We start from the raw sequence: 11,279 nt of genomic DNA on the forward strand, positions 1-11,279 counted from the left end.
AACTGTCGTGATAATTTCAATATATTTAAATAAATATACATATTGATATATTAACTTCGACTTAAAGTCATTTAAATGGTTTATCGTTATATAAATCGTCATTAACCTGTTGCTGTTACTGAAGAGATAAATGAACCGCTGTTATATATATATATATATAAATTACTTCTTAACATGGCTGTTACGGGGATTACAGTAAACCGGCTCAGAATATGAACAAGAGCCAATCTGGTTTGTTTCAGTAGTAAAGTGTAAACACATCCTACTTCTTTGGATTTACATTTTTTTTTTTTTTTTACATAATAAATATTTGCACTGTAGTTAATGAACCAACCACTGTTGACTGATGGAGCTGTTGTAGCCAGTGAAAAAGTTCAAAAGGACATAAGATAGAACAGTGGACCCAAAACTATGGTGCGCGTACCACTGGTGGTACCTATGCTCGGTATTTTGCCATTTGGGGGAATCCAATCTTGTTAAGACATTTTACAGTTCCCTGCTGAGGGAAAAGCTACTTTGAGGCTAAGGATTTAATATGAAGTTAGGATTACAATTAAGGTCAGATTAGAGTAGTGTATGGATTAAGACTATGTGATTGGCTAAGGAATGTGTCTTTATAGTGCTCACAAAATGGCAAAAACATGTTTGTGTGTTTTTAAAAATTAAATGAAAGGTGTAGCGCTGCCTGATTGCACGGTACTTGGAGAGACTAACGTTTTCGGAGGTGGTGCATGGTGTTTGAGAACAACTGGTGTAGAAAAAGAGCAGCTGCGTTGTTTTTTTTCCAAAGTTTCATCTCAGTGGGCGCCATTAGAACTCCAGTCGTAGGGCAGGAAGGTGACTTTGGTTTTCCCAGCAGACAGAACCCCCTGCAGGCTGGTCTTCTTCGGTGAGTCACTCATGTGCTCCAGCACCCATTTTAGCAGCTACAAACAAGAGGAGAAAAAATATAAAGAGTATGAACTCAACAACTGGGTCGGATGTAGAATCTTTGTTTGGTGGAACTTGCAATGAACCCCGGTAAGTTTATGTTTAAATATTTTTGTGTCATTGAAAAAAGAGATTATTATGGTCTGCATTTAGAGTTCAGGTAGGTGGTGCTAAACCTACACTTTCGTCAGTGCCTCCAAAGTCAGCCTTGTACCACTTAAATATTTGACTGAGTTTCACTTCCCCGTTCCCAGAATCCACCACACAGCCGTCATCGTTCTCCAGGAAAGCCTGGGCTGCTGTGCGAAGCTGGCTGTCGATGTCCTGAGACGGATTAAAGGATCACACGTGACCTCACGGGTTCAGAATCTCAGAACACACAGTATAAAACAGTGAGGTGATGATGAGGTGCACTGACCTGTGGTGTGTATGTTTTAATAGGTGGGCAGCCCTTCGCTCCACAGTTTAAGGCAAAGTGAATGAGGGGCTCAGGCTGAGGGAGTGCCATCTGGTGGACAACAAAGGTAGTGAAATTTAGTGTTTTTCCTAAAAACGAATTGTCATAAATGGAAAAAAAATGTAAACAATCTTGCATACCTGTAGCCGTGGGTCTGACTTGGAGAAGGGCTTTCGAAGCTGCGCGATACCTTTTTTGTTCCCCCTCAATACGCCGTTCTCAATGTCCTGCAATGTGAACACTTCTCCACCAATCAGGTAGCTGACATAGTTGAAGAACTACAGAAGGACAAAGAGACATTTATTTAAGGTTATCCTTTCTAATGAACTACAATTATACAACTATATATATATATTTATATGTATATATAGCGCTCTTACTCTGTATCTTTGCCACATGTTGGTGGGGGCCCCCAGGCGCAGGGCCCCGTGGATGACCAGAGCGTTGTAGATGTTGATGAAGAAGGCCAGTTTCTCCTCCCGGCTCAGTGAAAGTAGCTCCACCCTCTGGAGCTGAATGGCTAAATCACAGTAGCGCTCGAACACTGGGTCTGAGGACATGCCCTTGTAGTCCACTGACTGTGGGCCACATACATAAGGCACACACTGTACTGTACACTCATACGTGTATTGCGATACCACACGTATCGCAATACACGGGCAACGATACGATGTGTTGTTATATACTGCTATTTTTGTTTTCTCCCAACACCTAAATTCATGCATAAACATATAACATTGCACATGTGAAAACATGCAGTGTGTTTAAAACTCATCCACAGTCAGTGGTACTATTTATTACCTTGCCATCAGCAGAGAGGTGATCAGAGAAGAGTTTCAGAATCATCTCCCGCAAAAGAAGAGAAACTTCAGCGGCTGAGAGGGAGACGAGCAGAGAGTCAGTGATTCACGCCGTACAGATGAGATCAACGTTAGGAAACAAACCAACAAACCCCTGTGACGTAATGAGGTGTTAGCCATGACAAAGTGAGCACACCCAGAACAAATGTGGTTGGAACAACAGCACAGTGAAGCTTGTTAGTCACACTGACGGCACACACAAATACAGACAGGCCATTTACAGCACCTCACCACCATCACCACAAGGAGTTGAAAGCAAATTTAAAAATAAAAAGTAAAAACACAAAGAAAGATGGAATCACAGCTGCAGCAAAAAAACAAAACAAAACCCACAAAATTGCTGACTTGAGATTTTCTTATATTCGTGTTAAAGTTTAAAATCTAAGCAAATACTATAACATGAAAATGGAAATTATGACTCAATGAAGGCATTTCCAAAATGGAAATTATGACTCAATGAAGGCACACAATTATGTTTGTGAAAATTACCTCATGACACCACTTTATTCCATGTTGTTTTGATGTTAGCATGCTAAAGCTAAACACTCAAACACGGCCCAAAATGTGACAAAATAGCATCTGAAAAGCAGCAGGTTAGATGCAGGTAGAAACTGCTTTCTGATATGGGGGGAAGAGGGGAGGTAATGATTGATGGATATTAATGAAATTAACTAATTAAAGCCGAACTTTATGTAACAAGTCACTCACTTTTGACACTGAAAATGTCCATTACCTACTGCTCCAGTCACACTCTACACACACATCTCCACATCTAATCATGTCACTCATATATTTATATACAGACACTCCCTGAATTGACAGCTGACACTGATGACACCTGTGGTTCCATACAGATGGCTGGAGCAGCTAATGGAATATTAATAAATCCATCTGTGATTAAGCCATGTTACAGCTCTTGGTACCACAACACTGACGGTTACGTTACAAAAAGCCCAAGCAAGCTCAAAAGCCGGCAGCCAAAAGAGACAGTAGTTAGACCAGAAGAAGCTTGAGAAGACCCGGTCCAGTCCTGACCTACCCTGCATCAGGGCACAGCCCGCAGTCTGTCCCGCATTCAGGGCTGAATGAGGGTCATCCTCCAGCAGCCTGTAAAGTGTGTCCAAGGAGTTTTTTCCTCCTCCAAAACTCCCATCCTGCCGCTCACTGTCATGGACACTGACCATGTACTTCTTCTGCAACAATGCCTGTCCAGTGGTACAGGCCTCGGCCTTGGCTACCACACACACGGCCACAGTGAGTAGAGCACATCTTTTAATCAGTTACATTCAGGGCTCTCGGTTCTTACTTACCCATGCCCTTCTCTTTCTGCAGCCATTCAACCAGCTGACTGCCTGAGAAGCTCTTTTTATACAAAACCAGCCCCTTCCTTTGACAGCCAATCACATTACCGTCTTTGAGGTCCTGCACCAGGTCGGCCAATTCATCTCTTTCACACATGAACTCTACGGGAGCAGGGAAATGCCAAGCCACACATGTACACAAAGTAAAACAAAGACGTCAGCTCTCGCAGCAGCGCGGAAATGTTCCATATTTGTATTTTGTAATAAAAAAAAATAATATGTTGTATGAGGTTGAGGCTATAAAATGTACACGAGCGAACAGAGTTTTTTTTTTATCTTTAGCTACTGCTCTATCACACCCATTGTCAACTGTGTTACTGTGGCAGCAGGAGCTTAAATTACAGTTTGATGTGGCCACTGCCCAAAGGCAGCAATTTATACTCTGCTACTTCATCTTGATGTTGTTGACAATAATACGCTAACAATGCACTTATTTCTTATTTCTCCATGAAATGCTATTCATCTGTACCTCAGGAGGGAAAAAAACTGTTTACAATTAAGGATCTTAGGATCACAAACAGCACTGCATAATGAGGTACTCCAGGTAAGGCTTGTGTATCACCCAGAGGACAGCGTTGCCTGTATCAATTCTCTCACCTAGCTATAGCAACAGGAGATAATGGTGTCATCCAGATAGGTCCATGTACAGTTTTATCACCGATATATCACTGATTCAATCACTTACAAAAATGTTTTTTTTTTTTCAAATTTTGAAAGCATCATAATTTCTTTCCACTCTACAGCAGTACAATGAATCTCTGAGCTACATTCTAAGTAGCAACGCAAAACTAACCAGCAACCAAATAGTACAACACACTAATATACATAGTATGTAAATAACCTGCGGTGTAAAAACTGGTCTCACCTCCACTGGTGTCGTCAGCACCGTCCTCTGACTGGTTCTCTTCTGGTAAAGGTGGAGCGTCAGCTGGTAGAGCCTCCTCTCTGACCAACCTCACCAGTCTCTGAAGCTCCTCAGGAGCCTGAGAAAGAGCGAGGAAAGTGTACAGGCTTAGACACAGGTTTAGATGATAGGAGATGTGGAAACTATTCTGTGTCGTTCAGCTCCTCACCAATTTCTGCAGGTCATCGTTTCCCCCCACATGTACACTGTTGAAGAATATCTGAGGAACTGTGCTGCGCCCTGTTAGCTCCTTGACTGTGGCCCTCAGCTCCGGATGCCTGCCCAGGTCCACCTCACATACTGGCACTTCTAAACGCCCAAGAGTGGCCTTAGCTTGTAAACAGTGTGGGCAGCCCTGGATGGAGTACACAGTCACTCGACCCAGAGCTCTGCCGACAGAGTCCTCCATCTGCAGCAATGATGAGAACACATACATACAAGAATATAAAGACAAACACTGAAATCTTGTCCTTGAGATTAAGATACAGCTTTTTACAGCTGTAAAGATTGGTTTGCTGCAATTCAAACTCTTTATTGACCCACTGTGACATCACAATAAGGAAGTCATAAACTCTTTTTGTTACACTTACAACACTGTATTTACTTCCCTCCACACTCACTTCTTTGTTGCGATATATTCCCGACAAGAATAAATGTTGTTTAAGCCACAAAGATAAGATGGTAAACGCTGTCAGACAATTATCTTCCTTTGCTGAAGTTTCTTTATAGTTAGTTAGGGAAACAATATGCCTGATAAAGTCGAAGTTGTAAGGTTGTAAAGTCCGAGCAAAGTAACGAAACAGGAATAATATTACATAAACTAACTGACACTTTGGAAAGAATGTTCAAGGTTTCGTGTTTAAGGTTAAACAGATAACACATGTCAGCAGTGTGGATTAGTTGAAATACTACCGCTCGCAATATTAAAGAGTCAAAAATAATACATATGTATAAATGAGTCATTGCTTAACTCAAGACCCGATATGCGATATGTCTAAATATAGAATAGATGTAAAAGTGCGGCGTTTTCTTACCTCTTTTAAATAACAAAACAGATTCTCTTCGTCCTGATAATTAGAGTATTGTGACTAAATAACTCCTCATACCTGCTGCTGCTAATACAGGCTGAAACTGATCGCGTGTAAATGACGATAAACAGCTACACTGACGGTACTGTTATCACCGCTGAGCAGGATTGTGTAGGTTATGATGTTACATTCTGCGTCATAGCGGATGCCTAATGGCGCCTTCAGTGACCCCCGTAAAATTGAATACAAAAATAACATTGTTAACATTTTAGCGCCTTATAGCCTAGTTGGACCTCGTTCTTTATTAAGACATTATGTTAATGTCCTTTACTAATTTAATTGTACTCTCAATTAGAGCAGAGTAAGATTAATCATTTTTAAAATTATCTTTAGGTCGCTATTGTATGTTTTCATACGTGTTTGACGTTTTTAGTCCACTCTCTTCATGTTTGCCATACACAAAAACGAGTTCGCCATTGTTTTGCTAATTTTATTCTATTTTAATTTCAATATGATTCAATTTTAATTTTTTTTATAGTTTGCGACGCACCAACGACTGTAACATGTCCTACATCTGAAAACGCAACACGGGTCCTCTGCTCGGAACAGTTTTCCCACTGTTCTTGTTCCTTGTACGTTGTGTTTAATGGTGGGACTTATATGGAGGAGCAAAACTTTTATGGCATAAAACATGTCAGGATTGTCGGAAACAGAACGCACCGGCTGTGCCACGATACTTACGCTTATGTCCGCGGCAGACGTACACTCACTCACCGACACCGTCACAAATAAGTTGATAGTTGTTGAAAACACAACAGGTAGGAATGTATTCATCAAACGTAAAAAGGCAGCGGAGCTAATATGTTTTGCTATATCCTATTTAGATGTTCTATTACCTTAAATCTGATGTTGAACATAATAAATATGTTAACTATATAATATGTTAAACAGGGGGAAGTAAATCATTCTCCAAAACGAGCGTTTTTTTTCTTTTTTGCTATATTCAAGTGTTGACATTGTTAAACGTCAATATGACAAAACTTGTTCTTCTGTTTTTACAGAGGCAGTGGAAACAATTCTCTCCTTCAGTAAAAATGCTGAGGAGTTCCTACGAAGGAAGAAGGTTCAGCGTGACCTTATTTTTAAGTACCTGGTCAATCAGGGGGTCGTGATGCCCCCGAACAGTGAGAAGCACCAGCTGGTGAAGAGGACTCTGGAACTTTGGTCGTCGGGAAAGGTCGGTTTCTTCTAGTGTTGTGGATGTGAGTGTGAATGGTAGTCTCTGGACCACCATTCACACTCTGACTGTGAATTAACTTTGAATGAATAGTCTTTTGAAAAAAGTATTACATTTGGAGAGTCTTTACTTTCAGATTGCTTGTTATTTTATTGGCTTGATATTCCTTATGCAAATATTTTTCTTATTTCCTTATTATGTGCAAACATAACCTATCAATTAGTTTATTTAAATTAATTATATTTAACAACAGTAATCTTTATAAACTTACTTGTACTCTACTAACTTACTTCTTACTAACCCATTGTCAATACATGACACACACCGAAGGAGGAAATACTCTTAATCCCCTTAAAATCTACTAACAAACAAAGCGTGTAACTGGACCACGATGGCAGCTTGTTTATCAACTTATTTTTTCTAAGGTTGTTAGTGACAAATCCTCTCAAGAAGAGAAGAAAGGGATACTACATAAACAACCCACAGACGTATCTGCAAACGTGGTTGAGGTGGGCTTTGACCCGCAGGTCCTTGGTCAGCAGTTTTGCCAGTGGTTCTTTCAACTCCTGAACAGTCAGAACCCATCACTGGGCCAGCAGCCTGAAGACTGGGGACCGCAGCACTTCTGGCCTGACGTAAAGCTGCACCTTCTCTCGAGGTAACATAAAAGTTGAATATGAATAACTCATTAACTTAATGTTATTAGAGATAGTGTTTGTAAATATACACCACAGTGTTGTGTAATATAATTTAACGTTGATCAGTTTTCATTTATACTTTACGTTAATTTAACTAGTCTTATTTTTTTTTAGTTTTCTAATGATCAATTCAAATATTTCAGTTAAGTTAAAGTATACTCTGCCATTAATGTGTTGTAAATATCAAACAATTTTATATAGGAGTATGACAATAATTGTGTGTGTAATTAAATATATAGAGTAAATAACAATTTCTAGGATGTATTGAGCAAAATACAAATACATTGTAGTCAGAAATATTAAGTTTTTATCAATACAATAAGCTCTATCTCAACCATGTCTGTCAAACCTATTGTTTATTATTATATGTTAAATGGTCACAGTTACAGTAACGGCTCTCACAAAGTTACAGTTAGCTGTTTAAAAAAGAACCCAGATGCTGACGGGGTCTGTTTCTCCTCAGAACTGGCAGCGAACAGACGCAGGATGAGTTCATCGGTGCTGATTTAGTTAGCCTTCGGCTACTAGCCTTAACCAAGGAGGAACGCCTCCTCCTCAGCCCAAACCTGGAGCCCCACGGTCTCAGGGCCCTCATGTCCCCTCATGGCCTGGTGCTGGTTGCTGTGGCCGGTACCATTCACAGAGGTTCGGTCTGTCTGGGCGTATTTGAGCAAATATGTGGCCTAATCCGTTCCCCCTTGGAAAAGAACAGCTGGAAGATAAAGGTTATTGACCTGAAGATTAGAGCGCAGGACGCTCTGCCCGGGACAGAGGTGGCAGCGCCTGCTTTGACTTACAGCTCCAGTGAACTACAGTTTCTCTGCAGCTGATGACACTAGAATCTCTTTTCCACATCAGTCAGGACTCGTTGCACAGGTAAGTGGGTGCTCCTAGATATATAACAACATGTTTACTGTTTTTGTAACATGGTCAAATGTAAAATGTTTTTTGTTCTACTTTGCAGAAGATAAGGTCTCTGCAGCTGGTTGTTGTTGTTGTTGTTAACATTATACTTTAATTATGTTGTACCTTGATGTAAAGTCTTACTGCTTTGTTTGCCTGTAAATTTTGTAAAACAGACTATTATGTATTATTCAGACATGCACTTATAAATAAGTACCAAATATATCTATGACATCATAATTTGTGCCTGTGTGTTTTATCGGGATGTCGGACTTTATCTACAGCTGCTGCTGACCAAAGTATGAGGAAAAATGTTCCACGTTTGTTTTGTCATTGAAAGTGAAAGGTGAAGATGTGATATAAGATACAATTACATGGTTTTTATTGAGTTCACACACAAGTCTTGTTCATGAAGTTTAACAAGTCAATAATTATTTCACCTCTTGCCTTTTGCTGTCATTATGTCCATGCTCAAATGGGTTGAGTCTCTAACATTTCATCATGTGTTTCTAAAAATGTTAATGTGTCTGATTTACAGTTTATTTTTGCCACATCCAGATAATTTAGGCATAATGGTAAAAGAGTAAAGAGTTCAACATGTGTTCTGTTTGAAGCTGCTGTAGAAATAATAATAATAATTGTCATGAATACTGTCTTGTCTTTGTCCAATCCAGGCCATTTTACAAACACATTACATTTACAAACAGTGGAATCAAGATGTGCTATGGGATGATTTTATTTTTGTAGAAAGGATATATTTTATTGGCCAGTTCCTGTGATGTAACTGAATCACTGTGGCAGTAATCGGTCGCTGTTGTTAATTAAAAAAATTCAAACCAATTTCAGAAGGTTTAAAATAAGAGTCGTGTTCTGATTGGTTTATTTATCATTTACACATGATGTTAGTTTGAGCTGAGTAACGACCAATCAGAGGCTGCGGCTCAGTCATTTCCCGTCAACTGAAATGTTAATTCTTAACAAAAAGTATTCTCACCATATTCTAACAATTCAATGTGAGAAATCCCAATAATTTAACCACAACAGAGTTCAAATCTCCAAATTGAACTCCTCATTAATACAGCGGCTCTGATTTTTCCATTGATTCCTCTCTGTCATCCCAGTCTGGGCATTTAGGCTCTGGTCGGGTACAGTCTGTGCCAGTACTACTCTGCGGCTTTAGCGGGAAATGTTACATGTGGGAAATTATTCTTGGCAGCCATTTTCAAAGGCCTCTGGAACAGTTAATATCTGTGACTGTATGGGTCGGCGCTGCACGGCCATATTTGTGGTGAGGTAAAACCACTGCAGCCATTGATCTCAGCCTGTTCACCTCTCAGAAAGAATAATAACAAGCTAGCTGCCTCCTGTCTTTATGGCACTTGGCTTCTCTGTGTTTTAATGGGCGGTTTCTGGCCTCAAGTGCAGCTCTGACGCATGGTTAAAAAAAAAGAAAAACCCACTGCAGCAGCGTCTGGTGATGGTTTTGCCTCAGATGAAACCCCGTCTCCTCCACCTTTAATCGTGCCGTTCTCTAATAGGGAAGTGTGTTTCCCATAAAGAAACACGCTAACGGCATTTGAGTCTGAATCCATGGAAACTGTTGCTTTAAGTATCAAAAGTTTCCACTTCTTCCTTGACATCAATGTCAATGCCAAATCTCTCCCAAGGCTGGGATTCGAACCAACAACTATTCGGACATGGGGTGCTCAAAGGTGGGACAAGCAAGCCACCGCTGACCCCCAGTTAAATACAGTGTATGATTAATGAAGCCAATGTCCGAATTCCCAGGACTGTTTGATTATCTCGCTAATGCTATCTAACGCTATCTCGCTAACATCAAACAAAGTTATTTTACTTACGTTAAACTAGTTATTTGTAATATTTAATTTAATTTCCGTTTGTTGAATATAGATTGAACTAATGATTAATTTAGAATTATTATTTTTTCAAAGCAATGCTATCCTTTTATATTATCTTCCCTTCTGAAGTTTAAGGCCTGAATGGGCGTCTCATGTGACGTCACTTGAGGGAAGTCGGTCCGACTGTACACCGGAAATGCTCCACAATAGAGGACGAACATCATGGAAGACACTACGACGTGAAACAGCATTTCAATCCCAATAATGACCTTCAGTTAAATTAATGAACCTGAAGATACATTTATGTTTCAATTGATCGATTTTAAAAACAATAGTGAGTTAATAAACTTCCCCAAATGGTCCGATTTAAACATAATTGGGCTACACAGTTAAATGCGTCCCAACGTGACTTGACCTCATGACAGCAAAAGGCCAGAAGAGGGCAGGCGTGCTACACCAGACAAAAGAACGTCAACGTTTGCAATATAAACGATGGGTAAAAAAAAAAAAAAATCCTTTCAACACGATTACGTGAAGAAACTCGTCAAATACTAAGAGCAGTATGAGTGAGCTGATGTTATTGAGCAATTTCTTTCCGGCCACAGCCACAAGCAAACTGTAAATTCCTTCAGGTTTGAATTGTCCTCCATTAAATTAATGGACTTCAAAAAGAGAGACACTTTAAACTGTTGCCTTTCAACAGCACAAGAGCACGTAATTCAGAAGTTATTGAAGTGTCAGTAATTTATCTGTACTGTGACGCTCTCAGAGACAGCTTTAACACAATACTCTCCAACCGTCTGCACTTTCGGCTCAATAAAGGAGAGGATTTATGCAAGGGAAGCGAATCAATCATTGGCCACTGATATTTTCCCCTGCTGACAAAACACGTTAGCAGAAGAATTCAATCAGAGATTGACTGAGTTGTTTTGGCACTTTGTTGGACTCCGTCCTTCAAACGGCACCGTTTCACAGACCAGTTTTGCGCTGAAATGCTCGGAAACACTGACATAACTTGCGGTGGAGAGAATGAGGTCAACCG

At 40.0% G+C, this 11,279-nt stretch overlaps 2 protein-coding genes across 4 annotated transcripts; one reads left to right on the forward strand and one right to left on the reverse strand.

The window, feature by feature from the left end:
• Positions 1-281: 281 nt before the first annotated feature.
• On the reverse strand, positions 282-5,787 carry LOC103392260 (uncharacterized). 2 transcript variants are annotated; one of them, XM_008328838.3, is made up of 12 exons: positions 5,670-5,787; positions 5,547-5,611; positions 4,682-4,921; positions 4,474-4,591; positions 3,558-3,710; positions 3,287-3,481; positions 2,189-2,262; positions 1,768-1,965; positions 1,528-1,665; positions 1,349-1,438; positions 1,111-1,254; positions 282-926 (listed from the first exon to the last, which is right to left on the reverse strand). In XM_008328838.3, exons 3-12 carry the CDS (start codon positions 4,919-4,921, stop codon positions 798-800), a joined length of 1,479 nt encoding a protein of 492 aa, XP_008327060.1. In that variant the 5' UTR covers positions 5,547-5,611; positions 5,670-5,787; the 3' UTR covers positions 282-797. The 2 variants fall into 2 exon arrangements, with proteins under 2 accessions (XP_008327060.1, XP_024919368.1); XM_025063600.1 differs by having other exon boundaries at positions 4,682-4,924.
• A 368-nt stretch (positions 5,788-6,155) lies between these two features.
• Positions 6,156-9,026, forward strand: c16h3orf38 (chromosome 16 C3orf38 homolog). Of its 2 annotated transcripts, XM_008328839.3 has the most exons (5): positions 6,156-6,358; positions 6,602-6,777; positions 7,203-7,435; positions 7,939-8,351; positions 8,440-9,026. In XM_008328839.3, exons 1-4 carry the CDS (start codon positions 6,232-6,234, stop codon positions 8,303-8,305), a joined length of 903 nt encoding a protein of 300 aa, XP_008327061.1. In that variant the 5' UTR covers positions 6,156-6,231; the 3' UTR covers positions 8,306-8,351; positions 8,440-9,026. The 2 variants fall into 2 exon arrangements, with proteins under 2 accessions (XP_008327061.1, XP_024919369.1); XM_025063601.1 differs by having other exon boundaries at positions 7,939-9,026.
• The last annotated feature ends 2,253 nt before the right edge of the window (positions 9,027-11,279 follow it).

Source organism: Cynoglossus semilaevis, chromosome 16, assembly GCF_000523025.1.
Source record: "Cynoglossus semilaevis isolate Cse_v1.0 chromosome 16, Cse_v1.0, whole genome shotgun sequence".
Taxonomy (NCBI): domain Eukaryota; kingdom Metazoa; phylum Chordata; class Actinopteri; order Pleuronectiformes; family Cynoglossidae; genus Cynoglossus; species Cynoglossus semilaevis.